The sequence below is a fragment of the Ictalurus furcatus genome, chromosome 24 (assembly GCF_023375685.1).
Source record: "Ictalurus furcatus strain D&B chromosome 24, Billie_1.0, whole genome shotgun sequence".
In the NCBI taxonomy this organism is placed as follows: domain Eukaryota; kingdom Metazoa; phylum Chordata; class Actinopteri; order Siluriformes; family Ictaluridae; genus Ictalurus; species Ictalurus furcatus.
The window spans coordinates 4,940,268-4,965,186 of record NC_071278.1 but is presented as its reverse complement, the minus strand read 5'-3'; the positions used below and the strand labels follow the sequence as shown (position 1 = coordinate 4,965,186).

At 39.9% G+C, this 24,919-nt stretch overlaps 1 protein-coding gene across 1 annotated transcript; it reads left to right on the top strand.

Moving 5' to 3' along the window:
• The first annotated feature begins 781 nt into the window (after positions 1–781).
• Positions 782–19,545, top strand: recql4 (RecQ helicase-like 4). The gene is made up of 24 exons (XM_053613285.1): positions 782–1,083; positions 2,013–2,046; positions 2,913–3,016; positions 3,150–3,293; positions 3,455–4,434; positions 6,030–6,129; positions 6,231–6,381; positions 7,168–7,299; positions 8,361–8,513; positions 8,620–8,712; positions 9,232–9,368; positions 9,847–9,930; positions 10,034–10,222; positions 10,830–11,012; positions 11,163–11,361; positions 12,132–12,409; positions 12,678–12,812; positions 14,909–15,323; positions 15,434–15,563; positions 16,499–16,656; positions 17,256–17,445; positions 18,588–18,753; positions 18,853–18,961; positions 19,209–19,545. Exons 1-24 carry the CDS (start codon positions 1,000–1,002, stop codon positions 19,328–19,330), a joined length of 4,470 nt encoding a protein of 1,489 aa, XP_053469260.1. The 5' UTR covers positions 782–999; the 3' UTR covers positions 19,331–19,545.
• Positions 19,546–24,919: the final 5,374 nt, after the last annotated feature.

Here is a 24,919-nt window from a genome sequence, read left to right as displayed (position 1 = left end):
CATATGCGTTTTTAGATTAAAGGCACACTTATGTTTCATAATGTCCATATACTAGGCTATATGGCTAAAAGTACAGTATGTGGACACTTTAACATAACGCTCATATGTGTTGATATTGTTGAACATCCCATTCTAGGTTTAGTCCCCTCTTTGCTGTTATAATAACCTCCAATCTTCCGGGAAGGCGTTTCACTAGATTTTGGAGCGTAGTGAGATCAGGCACTGATGTCGGGTGAGGAGGTCTGAGGTGCAGTCTGTGTTCTAGTTCATCCCAAAGGTGTTCAATGGGGTTGAGGTCAGGGCTCTGTGCAGGTCACTCGAGTTCTTCCACTCCATCCTTGGCAAACCGTATCTTCATGGAGCTGGCTTTGTGTACTGGATCATTGTCATGCTGGAACACGTTTGGATGTCTTAGTTCAAGTGAAGGTAAATTATAACGCTACAGCATACAGAGACCTTCTATACAATTCTGTGCTTCCAGCTTTGTGGAAGAACCCCATATGGTTGTGATTGTCAGGTGTGGACAAACCTTTTGGCCATGTTGTGTATTGTGGCGTTTGAATTGATAATTAGATTTCTAAAATGTCCATGTGTTCTGTTTTTCTGAGCTCTAAAACCAAATAGGTTGTTAAAATAAAGTCTCGTTACCTAAAAAAACACGAAAAATATTCTCATCTTTTATTTTGTAACTGAGTAAATCCGTCACGATTAATGCTCTAAGCTTGGTATGGGAACTCTTATTTTGATAGGGAATACGGAAACGCCTCTTTCCGTGTTTATGTGGGGCGCGTGTCATTTTCGCGCGCTGTGTTTAAAGTTTGGCATCGCAGTTGAACTGTAACTGTGTGCTTATAGTTTGCTAAATTAATTAAAAATTAATTAATTAAAGATAAAGCACTTTGGGAAAAGTATGACATTGAGGAAAAAACAACAACACCTAATTGCTAATGCCGCAATAACGTATTTCAGCGCGAGCTAAACGGAAGCCTTGTTGCTATCATGGACCGATACAACGACTTAAAAATTCAGTTAAAACAGTGGGAACACTCGTTTGTTCAAACACACAACAGAAAACCAAACAAGGTAAGTTCGACACGATGCACTTTTAAATTGTTTCGACACTTTCTTTTTGTTCCTGCTAATTTAAAAAGCGTACTATTTTTACGGTTCGGAAAATATGTTAGTGAGGTGTCATTCTCGACGGAGTCGGTTTTTTGAGCAGAATCTTTTATTTGAGCCGACTCGCGAAAATGAGCCCTTTTTTTCGGTCTATGCCGGCAACAACTCCGTTCAAAATCGAAATGCTGCCACGGAAAACTCAATTTTACACCTGAGCCTGAACTGTATGTATTAAGCAGCATGTCCATGAAGGTTGTAAAGGAAAAATGGTAATGATCCGCCTGTGTCGAAAGAGTCGGTTCTTATTGGTGATTCACACAAAAAAGCCAGAATTCCCATCCCACATAGACATTGTATGGTTGAACTAAACAAACACTGATCAAATTGCTATTGTAGACACTGCTGTCAAGCTGGTAGCTGCTTTGTATCTTCATTTTGAAGATGTAGCCTCGGTAATGCCATAACATCTGAACATCAGCTCTTCTCGTTGAGCTCACTGGAGTTACTGATACCAACCTGAAGCTCATTATTTTCCCATAACAGCATGCCATGGAGTACTTTATTCCTTGTATACCACACGATATGTCATACTTTTTATCCGTTTATTTTTACACCTTACGTTGTGGAACTTCCAAGTTAGTTCCAGTTATCACTTACGTTATAACAGCTAGAAACAGTTCTTCCTTCACCAGTCTCTCTTTTCTTCTCTCTGTCTCGCGCTCCTACAAAGTGTATCTATATGGTGGGTCAACAAATAACGGACTGAGAATGTCGGTATAGTCTTTGTCGTACAAGAAGGATAGTTATTAAGGGCTTTGTTTATTTAAAAACCAGTGGTTAGATTAGAGGAAATGGATGTATCAAAGCTTAACCAGGAACTTTTTCTTTTTCAGGATGATATTGCTGCAGCTCCAGAAGACACGAAAAGTAAGTACGCTATGGTATCTGCGATAATCTACATTTTTTCCACCTTACAGTTTTTTTTGTTACATCATATTACTGTTACCACCCTGAAGTTGGTTATTTTCCAGGAGCACATCTTGAAGTGTTTTTTTTCCTGTTATACCACAGCAATTTTCCAGTTTTTGTTTTATTAAATAAGGACGCGTCATGTATATGTTATCTGTTTATAGTTGAAACAAGTTAGTTCCTGTTAACACTTAATCTATAGTTGACTTCGTTCCCTGTCTCTCCCCCCCCCCCCCCCCGAAGTTAACAAGTCAGTCCGTTCAGGATTTTGCGGATTTCTTTTTGTGGTTGTCAGAGCCAAAAATGCTTGAATTTGCTGCGGATTTTCCCCCCAAATTTGTGCTACAACTTGCAGAATTTTGTGTTTTTTTTCTTTTCTTTAGAAAACTAATTGAATTGGTGAAATTACAATTGCCCGAAATTCTTCGTAGAGATGTTTGTTTTTAAACGAGTCCTTTTAGCTGTACTTATGTTCGACTCGCGTGAATCAAAGAGGGCTTTGGCCGAGTGCACGTTGCGTTTTTATGACGTCACAAGACGCGTCTCGGCCCAGACTTGTGGTAAACTTAAAAAACTGAGAGCTCCTCAGAAGATTGGGGCGTTTTGCTTGATTTTGCATTAGTTTCTGCGATCATGAAATCCTGGAGGAACTGACAAGACGACAAAAAAAATGCATCTTGTCATGTTACTGAAAAACTGCAAAACACAGACTGTTACAAAGGGGCTAACGCTGGAGACTCCTTCCAAAAATGCTAAATACATATCTCCGCGTGGAAAAGTTGTATTTGGTATTACATCCTGTCTAAATCTGTGTTCTCTTGCAGAACTTTATAAAGAGTACCGCATGCTCAAAGAGGCAAAGGAGAAGACCACAAGTGAGAACGAGGATCACGTACACAAGAAGGATGTCCAGTCTCCAGACAGCGGCGTTAGATGCTTATTTGTTTATTTATTTATCTACTTATTTAGTGTTTCTATGTGACTTTTTTTTTTTTTTTTTTTTTTTTTTTACAAAGAGCACTGACTCACTATTTGAACTTGTTTCTAAAACTCTTTAAAAGGACTGCTGGGGTTCTCATCTCAATCGTAAAAACCTGCCTGCAGCAACACCCAAACTCACTTCTAGAGATAAGGAGACATTACAAGCCTCTGCCCAGTACTTTGGTATGAAGTTGAAGTCTAATCTCATCAACTCTTTATCGAAGGTAAATATATGAAGTTTAACTAACGTCCCATATGGAGTCCTCAGTTTAAACCAGAGGTTCTCAGTCACCAGTGGTACGGGCTGTAATGTGCTTAAAATGTGTGAAACGTTTAAATAGAAACATAACCGGTCTTTCATTTATTATTTATTGTCATATTTTAGGATCGATCATTTTCTCTGAAGAAAGCTGTCACCCCTCGGCGAACCCCAGGAAAGAACTGGAAAGACGGTGGAACCGCTTGCACGGCACATGAGGACATGAGTACTCCTTCCTCAAAACCTGCTAACACTAGTCCAGCGCTGTCCGCCTGTCCTCCAGCTCAAACTGGAAACGGCGAGGACGAATCCTCAGATCCCTTTCCTTCTTTCACTCCTTCTAAACTGTCCTCACTAAGCACGAAGACTCCAGATAAGAGCCTGGAGAAAGCCCAGTTCCTCAGGCAGTCCATGACCAAGAGGCTATCGTGTGTGGACAGGGGCTGGCTGGAGCGCTGTCAGGTCTTCACTGCGGTGAAAGACGAGCACATACCGGTCACGGGTAATTTAGACCTGCCAGAAAAAGACCGGATCGTTCCAAGTAGTGCTAGAAGTGAAAAAGTGGCTGCGATGAATGGAGCATTGAGAGACTCGGCGTCACCAGAGGACGTGTCTCGGGTACGTGTTGAGGAACTTCCGGTAGATGTTGATAACAGTTTGGGAACCGCTGATATACAAATGAAGCTCGATCGTGTTCCAGAGGGTCAGGACAGGACCGATGAATCCAGTCCTTCTTTAGAAGCCAGAAAACAAACAAAAAAACCCAGATCAAGGAAAGCTCAAGACTCTGAAGGTCCAGATTATGAGCAGAAGGTTGTAAGGAAAAAGGGACGGAAAAGGCCGAGAGAAACTGAAAAAGTAGAACAAGCAGGGCAAACCGAAAGTGTCCAAAAGAAACGCAGGACCAAGAAAGATGACTCCGCGGAGGAGGAGCCTGTTAAAAAAGGACGCAAAAAGAAAGGAAGAGGTGCTGAGGAGGCAGAAAGCACTCTTGAGACTAAAGTACCTCAGAAATCAAAGATGCCTCAGGAGAACCTGCTAGGAGAAGTGAATGAGGAGGACGTGAAAGCGGTGTTATCCAGGAAGAAAAACCCAGTCAGAAGCAGGTGAGTCTCAGTAAAACCTGTGTACTGATCTTATCCCAATTAATTTAACTCAAGTATTTAAAAATCCTGTGTTCTACATGCCTAGCGCAAGTCTAACACATATTTCTAATTCCTTGATAATCGAATGCCTCAGTCAGTAAACACCCTATGTTAACATTTTTGGTTTAACGTCATGAAACGAGTTCAAGTAAAGTACTTTAGAAGTCGAAGACCTGAGTGAGAAATGGGTAGAAGTAAACTGAGAAATGCTTGACATCTTGTTTTATTGGAAAATAAATGTAGATGCGAGTGTGTTATTCCGCTTATACCACAGCATTTGGCCAGTGATTACAAGGTTTAATTTATTAATGAGCAACACATCACATAGTTTTAATGTTTTCGAGTTAGAGTTAATGTTCAGTCCGTACAGGATTTCTCAGAGTCTCTCTCTCTCTCTCTCTCTCTCTCTCTCTCTAAAATGCATTTTTTCATTTTTAGCGAGAAACTGGCGTAAACGTGTCTGTTCTGAAGACTGTCCTGTCATTGCAGTCGAGACTCCTTCTAGGAACATTACGTAACAAACACAACAAATCGTTTACACAAACGAAAATATTGATTATACGGTTTACTTTCTTAAACAAGACTTTTTAAAAAATGTTTATTATTAGTCTTAGATTATATATCTGCCGTACAAGTCGCCGTGTACGAGATGACTGCTGTCCGAGCCGTGAGGTTATACAGAAGAAATGACCAATCAGAATCAAGCATTTGACCTCACTGGCATATAAAATATATTTAGTGAATAGGAAGCTTTTTTTTTTTTTTTTAAAGTGATTTTTCGGTGTTGCAGATTTTTACAATTTACGATAAAATTATGAAATGATCACTACTGCATCAAAAAAGTTCACTGTCTGGTAGACATTAATACTGCATCCTGAACATATTAAGCTGTTCGATATTAAGCTGAAAAGACTTTATTGATGTTGTAGTTTTTTTTTGTTTTTTTTTTGCAGCTACATGAAGGTCTGAAGTGCTTTATTCATTCAGATTTTGAGATTTATATGAAACTTCAGAAGTAAAATAAAGTTACTAGTATGAAAAGATTGAATCGTAATATTGATATTGTGATAAATTATGACATCACTGCTATTGCAATATCTTTTTATTTAAAAAATAAATTCTAAATTGTTAAGGGTTAAAATTGTGCACTGAATCTTTAAAATTGGGGGAAAAAACAAGTGAAAGGAAAATAAATAAAGTTAAAATTGTATTGATTTTTAAAACAATTTATTGAAGAAAATTTTTTTATAATAAAATAAAACCATTTTGTATGTGTTAAATAAAGGTCTTCTCATAAATAACAAAAACAAAACAACAATGATCTTTTGTGGAATATTTCGTAACGTTCACTTTTACATTTATCTGCATATTGTGTATTGTAGAAATGTCTACCAACATCGTGATGTGATATTTGTGTCATATTGCTCACCCCTAGTCACTAGTACATGTGAAATTTCCCATACGTTTCTAGATATTTTCAGTTTCCAAGTCTGTTGTGTGAATATATTACAAAGGAAATGTTATTCAAGCTACTTATTTTTCCTCATTCGCATAAGGGTGACCAAAAACACAGACGGAAACTTTGTGAAAATCAACCTGAAGAAGAAATCTCATGTTAAAGGGTTTGCCCTGAGGGGTGCTGCTCTCCGCAAGCATGTGAGTGGAACTGAAATAAAACAAAACCGCTTCAAATCTCCTTCTCGTGTTGTAACTCATCAGAAAAAGTGAATGGAATTGTGTTTGTGTGTCATTTGCAGATGTACGTGCAGAAGTTCCAGCTGAAGGGCGAGAGGTTTGGCGGAGGCGGTGGGCGGGGCAGAGGAAGATTCGGAGGGTTTAACCGACAGGGAGACGTTTGCTATAAATGTGGTGGAACAGGACACTGGGCACGGGACTGTCGTGGAGCAGGTGAGAAATCAGAAGCGTGTACAGGGAACTGTTGGAAAGCCTTTTAGCCTGGTGTTCATTTTGTTTTTGACGAAAACGAAGCTGAAACGTTTATCAGAAACAAAAACTAAAGAGTTTTCATTCATTAAAGCTGTTCAATTTGAATTGACTTAACAAGCTGTAGTTTTTCTTTATGAGCTATTGCTTGGTCTCAATACTTTATATTATGCACTTTTGAGTGTGTAGCAAAAGAGTACGCGAGTACTGGGACATAACACGTCATCTAACGGAAGACGTCGAACGTCGTTGCCTAGTTACGCCACGCTGTCCCGGTAAACAGACTCCGCGTTGCATTTCAGCTTTTCTTCATTCGTTATTCCTCATATAATTTATACTTTTAATTGACCATTCCCGTGATCTATTTTTTCCACATTTCATTTACACCTCCTTAAATTCGGCGAAGCGAACAGTCACAAAACTCCTCCTCCTTCGCACATGGAGCTGTGGGCGATATTAGCCGAAAAAGTGTCCACGGATCCACACGTCAAAAATCTACCGGACATAGTAGACCCCCTGGATACCGCAGGGATACTCATTTCAACACACTACAATTTGCGACACGCTAATTTTCATCTCGGATGTTGTTTAGGACGGATAGTAGGCGAATTGGGATGCAGCGTAAGTCTGAAACGAAATTCCCAAGTTAGTTCCCGAAATGAACCCAAGCTCCGTGTGTTTTTTCTGACATTCTCACTCACAGTTCTTACCAAATTAACATTTATTGTTTGGAAATTTTGTCTGTCTTAGCTTTGGCTCCTGGTGTGGGAGGGGCGTCACAGAAGGACACGGCCCTGGAGGAGGAAGAAGAGGAGCCGTTCCAGCTGCCCACCTTAGAGGAAGTAGCCAGAGCGACGGGGACGCTGTGCTGTCAGCCTATTGGTGAGTATCATAACAACAAAAGGACCTGCCATTTGTGGTTACAGATATTACATGTCAAACAAGGGCAAATATCAAAGTACGTGTTAAATTCATTATCTCTATATGAAAGCGGTACAGTGTAACTCTTGAAGTTAATAAGACTAAAAACAAGTGCAACGTCCTTTCTCGTTTCGGGAAACTTAATGTTACAGCTTTATCTCTGACTCTCTGTTAATTCAATTCAATTAAAATTTTATTCGTATAGCGCTTTTAACAATGGGCATGGTCACAAAGCTGCTTTACAGAAATATATCAATTCAGGATATAGATTTTAAATGTATGACTTTATCCCTAATGAGTAATCCAGAGGTGACGGTGGCAAGGAAAAACTCCCTGAGATGATACGAGAAAGAAACCTCGAGAGGAACCGGACTCAAACGGGAACCCATCCGCATCCGGGTGACACCGGATAGTGCGATTATAAATAATTCTCTTCTATAACTGTGTACTACATGGTCAAATGGTGCAATTGTGTAACCAGGAAATTCATTACAATTTTTACATGAAGTTTATTTTGTTAAAGTTATGAACTGTTCACTGATGGAGATCTGAGTGCAGAACTGTTCGTAACGATTGCAGTCCAAAAGCTATCATAGCGATTGTAGTCCTGTTACAAAGTGCTGACACTGGAGACTCCTTCCAAAAATTTAGTGACCCAAAACATCACCGTATCAACAATTACACACATAGTCCAAGCTATTGTCAGAACTGCTGTTGTAGAAAATGAATCAACACCTTCTGGAGAATTTAACATCACTGATTGGTTAATGGTTTGGTGAATAAACACAAAGGTAATTGTTAAAAAAAAAAAAGTTTTTTAATTACCTTTGGTTAAAAGCATAAATCAAATTAAACACGGTCTAAAATAACCTAATAAAAAAACCCGAAAGATTTGGTCGTATTTGGTGTTCCATCGTTTGTTGAAATATGGCTTCACTCTGAGAAACAATTATTCCAGTGCATTAATAAAGTATGAGGGTTTTTTTTTTTGCACTGTAAAGACTGACCTCTTTCTGCGGTAGTGTCCTCGAGTGTCGGAGTCGAGGCAGACGAGAAAGAAGAAGACCGAGGAGAGGAAATCCTGCTAAATGTTATGAGACCCGACTACGAGCGTCCTGCTCCTCCTCCACCCATGGAGCCGCTGTACAGTCCACGAGAGGACGGCAAAGTGCAGGGTAAATCCATCGATCTCACCATGCTGAGAAACAAATGAATAACATCTGATGTACAGTATGTCTAGTGGAATTAAAAGTTGAGAGAATTATAATATCTCTTCTACAGAAGTTCCTCCTGAGGTGTACCAGGCTCTTCGGGACTTTGGGTACAAGACCTTTAGGCCCGGCCAAGAGACGGCCATCATGAGAATCCTTTCAGGTGTGTGTGTGTTTGTGTGAGAGAGAATATATGAAAAAGAAAACAATGGCAGCATGATGATTCATGATAAAATAGGAAGCGCAATATTTCTGAAGTAGAAGTGAGAAGAGGATTCTCACTCACGATTCTTTGACCAAGGAACGTCTTCATCTTGCATTTACTGATTTACTGTACATTTTGTGAAATTTGTAAGAAATAGTTATAGATTATAATAAATTATAAAATGATATTATCTGCCATTTGTTTTTATTAGCAGTTGTATTGATGAGCCAGCTAGTGAAGTTTCCAGACTAGTTCACAGGCTCAGTCAAATGTATTAATTTGGTGAAACAACAATATTTTTGCTTTGTTGCATACATACAAGACACTTAGTGGACCTGCTTTTTGTAGTTGGAGAAATGTCTGATATTAAACTTGAATATTTGCAGCAATAAGACACTCAAGGTTGTCCCTTATGTGTGTCTGGTGGTGGTCCTCATTTCACAGGCCTTGTTTTGTTTATTATGTTGTATTGTTTAGGTTTGTCTACCCTTGTGGTTCTGTCCACTGGCATGGGCAAATCTCTGTGCTACCAGCTCCCTGCCTACCTCTACGCACAAAGGTCAAAGTGCATAACCCTGGTTGTGTCACCTTTGGTATCGCTAATGGATGACCAGGTAATACTGTTTCTGCAATATGAGATATAACATACAGTGGTGTATACACTGCAGAGCTGCTGTCAGGAAGATGCAGAACAGATTTACTAAGAGATGCGTACAAGGGGCATATACGGTTCTCTATTTAGTTGACGCATGGGAAAGTTGGATGTAAACCATGTACATCAGGCTGAAAAAAAAGAAGAGCGTTCACACGAGTCATGGAGAAATTATTTCTGCTAGCAGGTATTAAAAAGCAAGCATCTAATTAGACATAAAAACAGCCAAGCAAAAAAAAAAATAGCACTAATTACTTCACTCGTCCGTCAGAGGTTGAAACCTGATTGACAGTGTGGATGCGTGTATATTTTGTATTGTAAAGAAGATGTGATATTTGTTGAGAGGAGGGATGGAAATGTAAGAGCAGGGAGTTTTTAAAGTACTCCTTGTGTCAGTGGATAATCTGTAAATATCGCATGTTGATGTCATCTTTATTCAGCTCTCTGGGATTCCTGCTAAGCTGAAAGCAGCGTGTATCCATTCCAACATGTCTCTGAAACAGAGAGAGACCGCTATTGAAAAGGTAAACCTTATCAGAATGCTAAATGAGGCTAGGTTGTTGTAATATGATCTGCATGTTATTTCCGTTAATCTTTCGGTGTGTATGTGTGTGTGTCTGTGTGTAGGTGAAAGCAGGTCAAGTTCATGTTTTACTGCTGTCTCCAGAAGCTCTGGTTGGTGGAGGTCACTCTGGCTCCGGTTGTCTCCCCCCTGCTGATCAGCTCCCCCCTGTGGCCTTTGCCTGCATTGATGAAGCTCACTGTGTGTCTGAGTGGTCACACAACTTCCGGCCGTGCTACCTCAGACTGTGTAAGGTGAGGACTGGCCACTGTCGTTGCATGTTATACAGTCTGATATTACACTCACAAAACCTGTACGGTTTTTGTATTTAACGTAGCCATGGATTAAAGAATCCTTTTAATGAATTTAGTCATTGAATAACTTATCAGATCATAGTTCAGGAATAGTGATCTTACTTCTTATTATAGTAACATTACCTTATTCTATTCCTTTATTTTCCATTGTTGGTCATTTTACGAATTTCAACCCAATAACCGGCTCTCCTCTAACGCACAACGGCAAATAACTGGCTGCTGAATGTTTTAAAGCTACTGCTCATGCTACATCACAGCACAACGTGTTCTGAGGAAGGCATAAACATCATCTTACAGATAACATTGCTTTGTCAAGAATTACACTTCGGTTACAGAAAACAAATCAACACCTTGTGACCAATCACAACCATCCATTCTGGAATGATGTGGAATATAAATTAAAGGCTAGCACTAAGGATATCTATTCAGTTAAAGCATGGTGGTGGTAGTCAGCTGTAAAGCAATGTAGCAGGAGCTTGTACTGTAAGTCCCAGGATGGCAGGAGTGTGATTAACTTACTCTTAATGATTATCTGGTGTGCGTGTAGGTACTGAGGGATCGTCTGGGTGTGCGCTGTTTGCTGGGTCTGACAGCCACTGCCACCCTGTCCACTGCGCTGGACATCGCTCATCACCTGGGCATCAGGGATTCTGAGGGCATCGCTGTTCGCTCGGCTGCCGTCCCACACAACCTCCAGCTCTCAGTGTCCATGGACAGAGACAAAGACCAGGTACACTCAGCAGTACATTACTACTGCGTTGAAACAGGTGACCTGTTTCTAAATATGATCTTTTGAAATGTAATATGACCCTAGATAGGATTCAAGAGAGGATGTTTTGAAAACTCTGGGGTTAATATTTAATATTGTGTTTTCCCACAGGCTCTGGTGTCCTTGATGAAAGGAGAGCGCTTCGGTGCACTTGACTCCATTATAGTGTACTGCACTAGACGAGAGGAGACGAGCCGTATCTCTGCGTTGCTGCGCACCTGCCTACAGGGGGTGATGTTGAGAGATTCCTCACGGCCTGCCAAAGAAGTCGAGGAGGACAATCCTGTGAGCAAGAAGAAGAAAGCATTGGGTAAAATCCAAGGCTGTTGTGCTAATGCTTATTTATTTATTTATTTTTTAAAAAAATATGCAATGCAGACCTTGAAATCATGATTAAATACATTTATTGCAGTTGTGGGACAAGGCTTCCCTTTTTGGAATGGGTAGAGGTTATATTGAAAAATGTGATGTGATGTGCGTAGCGATTCCGGTGCTAGTTTAGTTTTTATGCTATACTTTTGTTATTCCCGTGAGAGGTTAGTGGTCGTGTGCCATGCTGACATCGCAAGAGGACGTGACTAGTGCAGTTTAATAGGAGGAAAAAACATAAAGGATAATGCTCAGGTTTCACGGTCATTGTGACTTCTCACTCAGCATTTTACAGTGATGTTCAATTTCATAGTAATGACAAATCCAACTTAGAATTTGTGGAGACAGCAAAAGATGGAGTCAAAAGTCCCAGAATGCAATGCAGCTATACGACGCCAAGTTACAGCAGAGACTCAGCTCAGCTAGTTAGTGATCTATGAGGTGAAGGAGCTCAATGGCGTTAATGCAGACATTTACAAACTAAATTACTAAAGTGCTGCTGCATCGCTCTGTTTAGGTAGAGATGAAGCAAGGGCTAAGCGAGAAGTATTTTACTCGAGTATATTTTACTGTGGACTTTGCTTACAAGATGACTGTTTTGTTGCAGTGGTTTTTCTCTGATTTTAAATCTTCAGGTTAACATGGATAGATTCTGCAGCATTGTTGCAGTAACTCATAACTTTACCGTGCGTTATGTTGCCCAAACCTCAGCCAGGAAGAAGATCCGGAAGCCGCTGAAGTGGATCGCTGAAGCGTACCACGCGGGCATGTCGGCCTCAGAGCGCCGGCGTGTGCAGAATAACTTCATGTGTGGCGAGCTGCGGGTGGTGGTGGCCACTGTGGCATTCGGAATGGGCTTGGACAAGTCAGATGTGCGCGGTATCATACACTACAATATGCCCAAGAGCTTTGAGAGCTACGTGCAGGAGATTGGACGAGCCGGGAGAGACGGAGAACCCGCACACTGCCACCTGTTCCTGGATCCAGAAGTGAGCTTAATAACGTCAGCATATAAGAACTAGGGATGGGATTGGTGCATATAAAAGTAGTAGCCCAGCTGTTCTCATTGTCAAATGTAATCCTTGCCAAACTGTGATTGCTAATTGAGAGATAATGTAAATCCGGTGACATTCAGTGAAGACATTCATGGCTATTTAAAGATCTAACCCCTTCCTGATCAGAGCGTTGTTAAATACAAACTTGAAGAATGTATGAGGATTAAACTGCAATCTGTACCTGATTTTGTCATTTGCACAGGGTGGAGATCTGCACGAGCTGCGCAGACACATCTATGCAGATACCGTGGACCACTTTACTGTCAAGAGGCTGGTGCAGAAAGTTTTCCCTCCCTGCAAGTGCAGGCGTATCCATCAGCACCAGGAATTGGCCCAGGTAACTGATTCGAGCACTGTGATCGGCCAGGTTTGGAATTTTACTTATCCAGTGGTTCACGTTAGACGTCTGCATCGGAATCCCACGTGACCTAAGGGACAGTTGTGGAAGTGGGTGTATGTATCCATCCAGACATTCAGTTATCTAATCATCCATCTTTACCATCCAGTCTTATATGCAATCATTTATGCAGACATTTGTCTGTCCATCCATCCCATCATCTAACCATACATTCATCCATGTAATGATTTGATCCTCTATCCATCCATCCGTCTATTGATCTATCTATCCGTCCATTCATCCATTCTTTCATCCATCCTTGTTTATCTAGCCATCTGTTCATTGATCCATTTATCCACCCATTCATCTATCCATCCAGCCATCTATCCATCCAATCATCCACCCGTACAATTGTCTTACAATCCATCCTTTCATCCATCCATCCAATCATCCATCTATCCAATTTTATAATCATTCATCCTTTCATCTCTCCATCCCATCAGCTAACCATCCATTCATCCATGTAACCATTTGTCCCTCTATCCATCCATCCATCCGTCTGTTGATCTATCTATCCAATCATCCATCCAGCAATCAAAATGATTCCACCCCATTGCAAATCAGGTTTAATGTCAAAATGTACAGATATTTCAGCTGTTTGCGATGAACAAACCAAACAAAAGAATTTGAAATAGTTCAACACAACAAATGCCTCAAGTGGTTTCCCCAATTCAACTCAGAAGGCAACTTATGATTTCTCCAGTCTCAAAATTATTCAACCCCTCGAATAGAATCCCTCACAACAGCACAAATATGCAAAACAGGTGTTGTCTCAAGCACACCTGATGCAAATAATCAAGGGCTTCGTTAATTGCAGCAGGTGTGCATGAGCTGGAACACATGAAATTGCTGAACTGGCTAGGGGTAGAAAATGGATGAAATACCTGGACGGGGCAGAAAAAGGAAGCTATCAATGGCTGCACCCAGATTTCTGAGATGGCAGGTTGTGAAAAACCCTCAAGTGACAGCAAAAGACCTGCAGCAAGACTTGGTGGCAACAGGCACTGAGGTTTCCGTGAGCACAGTAAGGTGTGTACTAAATGCAGAATGTTTCCATGCCAGAACTCCAAGACGTACACCACTACTGACCCAAAAGCACAAGAAAAGGCACCTCAGAATCATATAAATAAGCCACAGAAGTTTTGGGATTCTGTTCTGTGGAGCGATGAAACAAAACTGGAACTCTTCAGCACGATGGATCAGCGGTATGTCTGGAGGAAGAAGAATGAAGAAAGAACACTGTCCACAGTCAAGCATGGTGGGGGCTCGGTGATGCTCTGCGGCTGCTTTGCATCCTCTGGCACTGGAAACCTCTAGTGGAAGGCAAGATGGATTAATTGAAGTATCAGGAAATCCTAGCAGAAAACGTCATGACGTCTGTGAGGAAGCTTGGGCATCATTGGACCTTCCAAAAGGACAATGATCCCAAGCATACCTCAAATTCCACCAAGTCTTGGTTGCAGAAGAAGTCCTGGAAGATTCTACAGGGCCATCACAGTCACCTGACTTGAACCCCATAGAAAGTCTCTGGTGGGATTTGAAGAAGGTGGTTGCAGCACACAAACCCAAGAATATTACTGAACTGGAGTCCATTGCTCATGAGGAATGAGCTAAGAGTCCTCAGGAACGTGGCTATTATTTGTTTAACCTATATTTTGGCATATTTTGTACGTATAACCTGCCAAAATATAGGGAGAAGGTCTACGGGGCGAGTGGGATCGCTTAAAATTCCTTTGGGAACAGATTCAATTGGTCAGGATTTTATTTGGGAGCACACAGGATTGGTTAGTATTTCTTGGGAAGTGGGCATGAGCAATCTCTTTCTCTCATTCACATGTTCTTCCATGTAACTCGTATTACATATGTAGCCATTTTATAGCTATCATATATTACAAATTTCATTGTAAAACCTTTGGTCATCATCTGGTGCACAAATATTATAAATATAGTGATAATGCAGCTCACTACGATGCTCTGAATAGTGGAACCTTCAGATTAAAAATGGATGAAGCTGAGTGCTTCTGTTCCTTCTCCAGGCCATGGAGGTGGATGATGCCGAGCTGATGGAGCTGATGGATCACTGTGATGCTTCAGGAGACAACCAACACGAACAGCAAGACGCAGCAACACCTGCCCACATCCAACAAACAGAACCAGAGCAGACGAGAACCACGCACCAGAACCCACGCCAGCCAGAAAGTTCTCAGGAGTGGAACAAAGCAACAGTGCAGCTAACAGAGGGAGAATCAGAAGGTTTCATTGCTCAGCATGGGGAAGAAGAGAAGTCACAGAACGGACAAAAAGATGAGGGTGAGAAGATGGGAGGAAGTGAAAATGGTTCAGAGGTGCAAGAGAGTGAAGGTGGTGTGTCGGGCCAGCGTGTGTGTCACACTCACGAGAGAGCGCTTCCAATGCAGGATACGGTGGACGAGCTGGATATCACAGAGGAGGGTAAGGAAGTAACGATGATATATAGACAATAACAACGAACACTCACTTTTTCTTAGCTGCATCATTGTGAATTCACCATGGTCGATTTCCGAACGTGCTTTTCTGCTCAGGTTTGGAGACTTTGCTGTGTTACCTGGAGCTCCACCCTCAGCGCTGGGTGGAGCTGATGCACCCGACCCTCTCAATGTGTCGCCTGGTGTGTTACGGAGGACCTCGGGAGCTCCGCAAGCTCATCAAAGTGTATGTACTCGAATTGAACTTGTTTAGCTGTGGGATATGTGAAAGTTTCTTCCACACGAGAGAACCGCGAAAAGTTATGAACCAGGCAAGCAATAACATTCTGAGATATTACATTTTGGGGCCAGCAAGAAGAGAATTGCAGTAGTTAAGAATAGAGGTCGACCGAATTTAGAGAACCAATTTAGAGATGCCAATCAGTCTACAACGAATGTCTTTGGACTGGGGGAGGAAACCAGAGTACCCGGAGGAAACCCCCAAAGCACGGGGAGAACACGCAAACTCTACTGTTTTTTGATTCATTTTGGATGTCTCTGTTTATTTGTTATTAGGAGTGTTACTTTTTGGTTCAGTTTGGATGTATATCTTTTATTTACTTTCACATTTGCTAATAGTTAATATATACGAATATTTATGTATGTATTACATTAAAAAGGAAAAGTACAGTGCATTTTCATGGTACAGTCAGTACTGTTTGTTTTTGTAATAATGTTCAGCAATATTTTACTTTGTGTTATGTTTTTATTCAGTATCAGTTTATCAGTTGATTAATTGGTTATTGGCAGGTACTGCCCAACTTGCTTATCAGTATCGGTAAAATACACTATCGGTCTGTCTCTAGTCAAGAACCAGGGCTTGTGCAGGAGCAGGGCGGTACAATGGTGAAGCATTCCCTCCTCACAGGGTACCCAAATCAATCTTGAGCTCGGATTACTGTCTGTGTACTGTGTTAGTTGTTACTCTGAAAATAACCAATTAGGACCCGCACATTAATATAAACCAGTGATTTGCCTTGCAACTGGAACTTCTGTAGCTGGTGTAGTTCAAATGAATCCGATTGGTCAGAAGATTGTTTAATCAGAATCGAGAACTCGACAGTGCAATGATGTAAACGTTAATATGTATGCATCACGGCCCCACTCTCCTCGCTGTGTCAGGTGTGCTCCCGTGGCAGTGGTCCTGGCGAGGAAACGGCTGGCCGGCGAGAAGGTGGAGGACTGTGACTCTCTGGAGTTTGACGTGGTGGAGTTGGCAGACACGATGGGCTGGCAGCTCCCGCTGGTCAAGAGAGGGCTGAGACAGCTGCAATGGGGTGGTACGTACAGTACATATAATATAATTAGCAAGTCAGAAACTTATAGCTGTCAGTTTTATGTTTTATTATTATATTATTGTGCAAACTACATGTCTAAATCATCACACTCTTGCCACTAAACACACTTTTGGCCCGGTTATACTACGTGTAATATATATGTATGCCGCTTCATAAAATACCAAAATGTCTGCATGTGGTCAGGAAGAAAGAGTTTCTGGCTTTAGTGAAGCTATGACCAGTGTCAGAAACCGCTAAAACAAGTCAGAGATACTGAACAACTTGCAAGTGTGTAATGACTTTACACTGCAAAAAATCTCATTTTCGCAAGTGAAAATATCTTGAACATAGTCAAATGTAAATCTAGTGTTTCCTAACCGTCCCATCTTTTTGTTCTCCGTAACATCACAACACACAAACTATACGCTCGTGTGCACTTGAAAATGAGTTTTGGAATTATTTTGCGGTATAGTCATTTGAAGTGGTTTCTTGTTGCTTCTTTTGCTTTGTAAAGCTCTCAGTCCATCCTTTTCGCCATTCGTCTGATGTGGTTTTGCCAGAGTGTTATGATTGATTGATTGACGTGGTGTGTGTGTGTTCAGGTTCTTTTGGAGGCTCGGGTCGGAGCGGTATCCACGTAGAGTTCTCTGCTCTCTCCTTCTACTTCCGCTCCTATGGAGATCTGGCGGCTGAAGAACTGGACGAGGTGTGTGCGTTTCTGTACGGCAGGGTCCAGACGCAGGAGAGGACGCAGCTCTATCAGCTAAAAGCCTCCTTTAAAGCTTTCCGCAGGTCACACAGACATACACACGCTCACTTTAAAAAAATTTGTTTTATTCATTGACGATTATTTCAGCTTTGGAGTTTATCTTGTTTAACATATGAGACCTTGGAATTATCTGGAATTTCAGTGATGAGATGTTGAAGCGTAATTCATGTACTTCTTGCTGGGTTCTTCTCTACTTACTGTTTGAGCGAGTTACTTCAGAGCATTCTTTAGACTTTTGAACAATACGTTGGTGTGAAACTTCAAACGTTCAGTGGAATGCAGATAAAATAAAAGGATCACTATAACACTTGGGGTGTGCTGTTATAGGAAAATGATCAGTGATCAATAATGATGTCATGCAGCCAGACGTACAACACCGAAGTTGATTATTTTCTTTACAACCACATGTAACAAAATATTTCATTCCTCTTCTGTTCCAATAATTTATTCAAAGTTTCTATTTTTTATTTATTAAACGATCCACACTTTACATTATCCATATATTGTTACATTAAATGTGTGGAGTGTCTGTGAAACATGGTATTTCCTGTTATCACAGATCACAGCTATAAACAGTTAATTGTCCACCAGCCTCTCTTTTTTTTATCCCCCCCACTGTCAAGAAGACAAAAACAAAGCGCAGCTTGTAATGTTACTAAGAAACCGGAAAGTGCAAATCTGTTTTGAGCGCTGCCACTGGAGACTCCTTCCCTAAATAATAAATAAACGTCTCCACACGGAAGGATTCACTACTGTTCAATAGTATTATTTTTAAGATTAGTTTATTATTATACGGATCGTCCAGCGTTCAAGTACTTGTGCTACCAAGTTGTTACTATGGAAACGATAGCATATAAGAGCGCATTAATATAAGCCTCTGATTTGGAGTACAGCTGCCACTATTGTCAGAGCTGCTGTTGTAGAAAATGTCACGTTCTGACCAATCAGAATCTAGAATTCAATAGCGCTGTCGTGTAAATACATATCTATATAATTTTTTGCCTTCGAATTCCAAGGTCTTGATCTGCTAATGTTTCTGTTAAAATGGTTCCCTTGTTTGTTTATTTATTTATTTGTGCCTACTTATTATTTTTGACTTTATGTTGGTGTTTAGCCTGTTGGATTTCTTTTCTCCTTAAGTGAAAGTGTGTTGATGTGCGTGCAGTGTTGCGTATCGGAACTGTAGCTTCTGCATGGATGAGCTGGACGAAGCCAGGAGCCTGAGGCTGAAGGAGCTTCTGGCTGATTATTTTGAGAAGAGGCGAGACCTGGACCTGAGCAAGTATGAGGAGGAGCAGGACGATGAGGACGAGACCTTCAGCAAGTTTAAGGTGTTTGTGTGTGAGGTTATAGCCATGTTTCATCAGCAGGAGCTTGAACAAGGAGTAATCCTGAACAATCTGATCATTGTGCTGTTGACTGTGTGTCAGCTGAAGGACTGGGAGGATCAGATCCGCGCTGATGTGAGAGCTTTCCTGGCCAGTCGGAGTGATGAAAAGTTCTCAGGCCGTGCCGTGGCGAGGATTTTCCATGGGATTGGTGCGTGTCCTCATTTTTGTCTCTCTATAAGGACTTCTGCTGCAAGTCATAATTTGTCTGTAATTACATGTTCCATCCCCATATTTAATCAAGACATTTGACATTACATCATACACTGAATAATGCTAACAAAGCTAATCATTATTATTAATAATTCATTATTACAATTAATAATAATTAAAAAAAACGATTCCGTTGTAACTTGTTCCTTTGTAGTAATTTTTATTTATAAACACTGGATTCTCAGGAAGCCCGTGTTATCCGGCGCAGACGTACGGCCGAGACCGGCGTTACTGGCGAAAATATCTCCAGTTTGACTTCAATGAGATCATCCGCTTAGCCACTCAGGAGATTATTAGAACAAGGTAACTGAACAGAGACTCCTCCGTTATTCACTGCTGATTCAGTTATGTGTGAGATTTGTCAGTTTATCTGTATTTTATATCTCTGTGCTTTTATAAATGACCTAATTTATTGGTTTTACTGGATACTGAATAAAACTTATTTTTCTACATATTGAGTATCATTGTTTCTTTACTACTAAACAACAAACTGAAGCACAGAGCAGAACTGCAAAGCCAGGACTATTTACAGACTTTTAAATATAGGTCAAAGATGGAAAGGATTCCACTGTCAGTAAGAGAATAAAACGCCGAATACTGTTAAATATTAAATATATATTTTTATTAACTCTCGTTTCATAATATAGAAAGAAAGTGTGTTGGATAAAATTATGTAAAAAGTATAGAAAAAAAGATTTCAAAGTGGAAAGGTTTTTATTTATCATAATGAAAACCAAAGACTAGTTTTTAAAGTAATGTTTAATTAAAATACTTTAGTGTTTAAAAAAAAATTCAGCTTTAAAACCTGAATAAATTCTTACAAATTTTGCAACAATATAAAGTACTCCTCCTCCTTCTACTTTTACTACTACTAATAATAATTTGGCATACCCTTTTAAAGTTTTAAAGTATGAAAACTTGACATCGGCAAAATTAAAGTGTTTTAAAGCACAATATGCCAATGAAGACAATCACTGCTTATCCTTTTATGTTATGACAACTATTTTGGGATGTTTTCTGGTTGCATAATGAAGCAAATTCAGTCGCTGAAGCCCCTGATTGTTTGCTTTGTCAGTAATCAGTTCATTTTAGCATGCCTGATGGCCATTGTTTCAGTTTTTGATGTCTCTTGATTTTCCCTCTTGCTTTCCAACCCAGCGCATTAACATGGCACATACACTAGAGGGCAGTGTTTACATGTACATTTATGGCATTCGGCAGACGCCCTTATCCAGAGCGACTTAGATTTCTCTCATTTATACATCTGAGCAGTTGAGGGTTAAGGGCCTAGCTCAAGGGCCCTACAGTGGCCGCTTGGCGGTGCTGGGTTCTGAACTCACAACCTTCTTCTTAATGATGCTCGTTTTCGCCATATCACCTAATTAGTAGTCATAATTACATCGCAGGCCGATGGCTGTTCTATAAAGTCTCAGGCTTCTGAAAGAAAACCTTTAAAGCAAGGATGAAACAAAAGAGCATAAACGGTAAACTAAATCAAATGAATTTTATTATAACCCTGCTTTTTGACTTTAAAACCGCATCATTTTTTAATAACAGCAGCTCTGACAGTAATGCCGTCTTGTAAGGCAAATCACATTTTTGTATTAATGCACTCGTTCTAATACGTTACTGTTTCCATAGTAACAGCTCATACACAGGGACTTGTATGGCAGAAAGTCCTTATAATCTAAGCCTAATAATAAACATACTGACGTTTAACAAAGAAAAACCTGTACTTCATATGCTGAAGTTCCCTGTAAGGAGACGTTTGTTTATCAGTTATGGAAGGAGTCTCCAGTGCCAGCACAGTCAGACGTGGGGGGAAAGTCTTCAGGATGGAACACTTAGTGCTTTCTCGTGACACGCAGCATTTTTTTTATAACTGTTTTATAGTTGTTATGATGCAAGTAATAACATGAACTAAAACAATGATAACACCTCTTCGTCTCTGGTTGTTTTCCAATAACCACACACCCCATGTGTTTTTATTCCTGTTTAATTTTGTGCACATTTACACCGTGATATTCCCTCCGTCTCATTCGGGGTAATTAATTACTTTCTCGATCGAACAATCTATATCTCCCACACCAGCCAAACTTCAGCCCTTGAACTCGTCGGCTTTTAGCGTTTATCTTCTCTCAGGATTGTGAGTTTCATTACACACTCACTTATTTCCTTGTTGGAATGCTCGCTTGTTGAAACTTCAGTAATGTTCATGATCTCTTGTGCGTCCTTCACAGCATTTCACAGTTTTATGCTTATCAGTTTTTGCAGATGTCTCACACTGACTTTTTTTCAGGCTTTGTTATGAAACACAATGTTTCCCAGCACATCTTTCTTCCTGTTGATAAAATATGAGCGCATTTTCTCACACACACACACGGGCGAGTGAATTCCAAAAGCATGTACCATAAGGAAACTGAAATTGTGTGGTTTTTCCATCATCATTGTTCACTTGGTTTTATTTTATGTAAACAGCTTTGCTATCAGTGTGCAGATTTTTTTTTTTTTTTTCCTGGATGATATTTGAACCTGAAAGCTAACACCAGATTGTAGATTAACTCTAAAGTAAGCACAGTCTTACATGGACAGCTGATTAGAAATACTCCAGGATTTTGAAAACATCTGGTAAAATCAGACTTCCTGGTGTTTCACCGGGTTTAATTGAACAACCCGGGACCAATGTTCCATGTGTGTAGCATCATAAGACAGCAATTTATGTAAGGAACAAAACATGAGGGGTGGGGGTGGAGGGTGAGCTGTTGTAACATTACCATCCTGAAGTGGATTATTTCCCTCTAAAGTCCCGTATTGAAGTGTTTTATTCCTCTTACACCGCAGCATTTTGCCTAGATTAACAATTTTTCATCTACTAAAGAGCTTGTCAGGTTTTTATTCTTTTATAGTTGTATTTAATATTGTAACTTACATTATATCCACTATAAATACCACAGCACATTGCCAAGAATGACATCTTTATTAACTATAGAACAGTACATCATACTTTTCATCCATTTGTAGTAACATTTAATGTTGTGTTCCTGTAAAGTTGGTCCTTGCACTATAGACTCCTTACAGAAATAGTAATTAAACATCAACAAAAACTTCAGTATGTTAACAATTACAAAGGTTTTTCTTTAAAAAAAAAAAATTGTTTACGTGGAGTGTCCACGTAAAAGTCCCTGTGATTTAACCGTTACTATAGAAACGAAAACATGTTAGAACGAGCGAGTTCGCATGAACGATCAGCTGTCCTTCCTGTCTCTCTGTATCACCGTCTCAGGCGTCTTACATTACAGACATTGCAGTTTATTGCTCTGAACACATCTGCAGTCCTCATGCCTCCCTGCAGCAGGTCTATGGCATGTTTACGCAGGTGAGCAGGAACCCTAGACATCTTTCTTCTGGTGTTTTTCAGAGGCGGTAGAAAGGTCTCTTTAGTGTCCTCAGTTATTGTAACTGTGACCTTAATTACCTAGCGCCTGTAAACTGTCAGTGTCTTAAGGACTGTTCCACAGGTGCATGTGCAATAATTGTTTATGGTTCATTGAACAAGCATGAAAAACCTCGTTTAAACCCTTTCCAACAAAGATCTGTAAAGCTTATTTAGATTTGACAAAATTATCTTTAAAATACAGTCTCCTGAAAAAGGGACTTTCTCTTTTTCTTTTTTTTTTTAATGAGTTTATAATGAAACGTATATGAAAGTGAAGACTATAGAAAAGACAAGCTACAATTGTTTTCCTTTCCTTTTTCCCACCTGATTTAATTGGAGAATGACAGATTTGTGGTTGTCTATCAAATTTTCAGAAGTTGATGAGTGTGAAGCTTCACCACTTTAATTATGTGAGTTTAGATCTTGATTCCAGAGCTTTTCCATTTTAAGGGAAATCATTATTATTCATTTGATCTGTAATGTTTTTTCCCCCCCTTTCAATTCCAGCTTTATTCAATTCATATTTACTATTTTATCCAAATTACTTATTTATCTTATGGTTACTTTAAAATAACTTTTAGAGTTTCTATCACATTTTTATTTTCCGTATGTTCTGCGTGTTCCCTTATACTGTCATTTTATTTATTTGCATTTTTAAACACTTTGAACCTGATTTTAGAAAAGTATATGGATGGTCCTGTATGCTTAACTTTATTTGTTGTTATATTATAGACCAGTTTACATGGTGTTGGTCTCATGCACTACTGTAGATATTACAGTATAGCTGTTCTGGATCTGTGCAGCTATAGGAAAAACAAATCGGTATTCATACTTTATCTGCTACATGAGGTACATCTTAACTCACTTTACATTAACACTACCATGTCAGGATGTTCTCGTGTATAATGCAGGAAGTCCACAACTGTCCTACATTTGTCAAAATTATATAAAAATCAGGAAATGAATCCTGCTGATTTTGGAGATATTTTGTTCTTATCTGCCGTCAGTGAAGAGCAGGCAAGATTGATTGAGAACACAGGAGCTTTATAACTGCTGATAAGATTGTCAAAGGTGAACTTTGCGATCCAACAGGTCCTCACTGCTTGGTGATAATAGCATAGCTTTATTACTTAATGTTTTCCAATGAGGGAAAAGATAACGTTAGGTAAATACAATAGATTGTTACATAAAGGATGACTTTTATTTTTTGAGCTGAAAAATAAATATGACAAAATGACGGGCTATATATTCAGTGTTGGGAATCGTGACATCACGGATTGTTTAATTCCTAAATCTAGGTTTCAGTAAGGATTATGATTGTGTTATTTTTTTAATGACAGATTTCACAGTTCACAGATGAATTCAGAAAAATTCCTGCATTCATTGTCTGGTACCAGTTGTCTCATGCCCAACATTTAGTTCTATACCCACCAGTTTCAAGATTATTTTTAAACAGTTGAATCACTCGAGTTGCATAGTAATACTTCTCAAAATTCTGTGGCTTGCTAAATCAGGTCAACATCCATATTGGTGTACTGCTTAATGAATTTACAGCCCTATGAGAACATCTAGACCCGAGCACTTTGTGTCATTGTCACTTTGACGTACCGCTGCTAAGCCGAAGGCCGTGTGTGGTCAGGGTGACTTCGCGTGATGTAGCGCAGACTAGACTACGACTGTAAATCCTTCTGAGAATAATAGACTGTACTGCATACGCAGACGAGAGGAAGATTAAAGGACGGCATTTTAGTTAGGTGTTTGGGTCACTACAAGCCTCCCAAACAGCTTCAGTGCTGTCTCTGACACTGGAGCGATGAACACCATTTTCGCCAAAAGATTTTCACTCAGTTGGTGTTTTGATGAAGGTGGTGTAGAGCACAGCTCCAAAATCCTCCATATAAGGGGTTGCATAGAATAATCGATTTAGATTAATACATTCACAGATTGAATTGTCAAGGTAGATACAAGACTAAGAAGGTAGATACGAGACTAAGAAGGTAAATACAAGGTAGATACGAGACTAAGAAGGTAAATACAAGGTAGATACGAGACTAAGAAGGTAAATACAAGGTAGATATGAGACTAAGAAGGTAAATACAAGGTGTATTTGAGACTTAGAAGGTAGATACGAGACTAAGACGGTAAATACAAGGTAGATTTGAGACTAAGAAGGTAGACATGAGACTAAGAAGGTAGAGACAAGGTAGATACGAGACTAAGAAGGTAGATACGAGACTAAAGGTAGATACGAGACTAAGAAGGTAGATACGAGACTAAGAAGGTAGATACGAGACTAAGAAGGTAGATATGAGACTAAGAACATAAGCTCCTGTGTTGTACAGTGGCTCATGTGGAACACTACACAGAAGGTCTGGTGTAAATTCTAGATAGTGTGAACATGTTCGAACAAATATTATTATTATTATTATTAGTTGGATTTGGCCCACCAGGCCTTGAGTT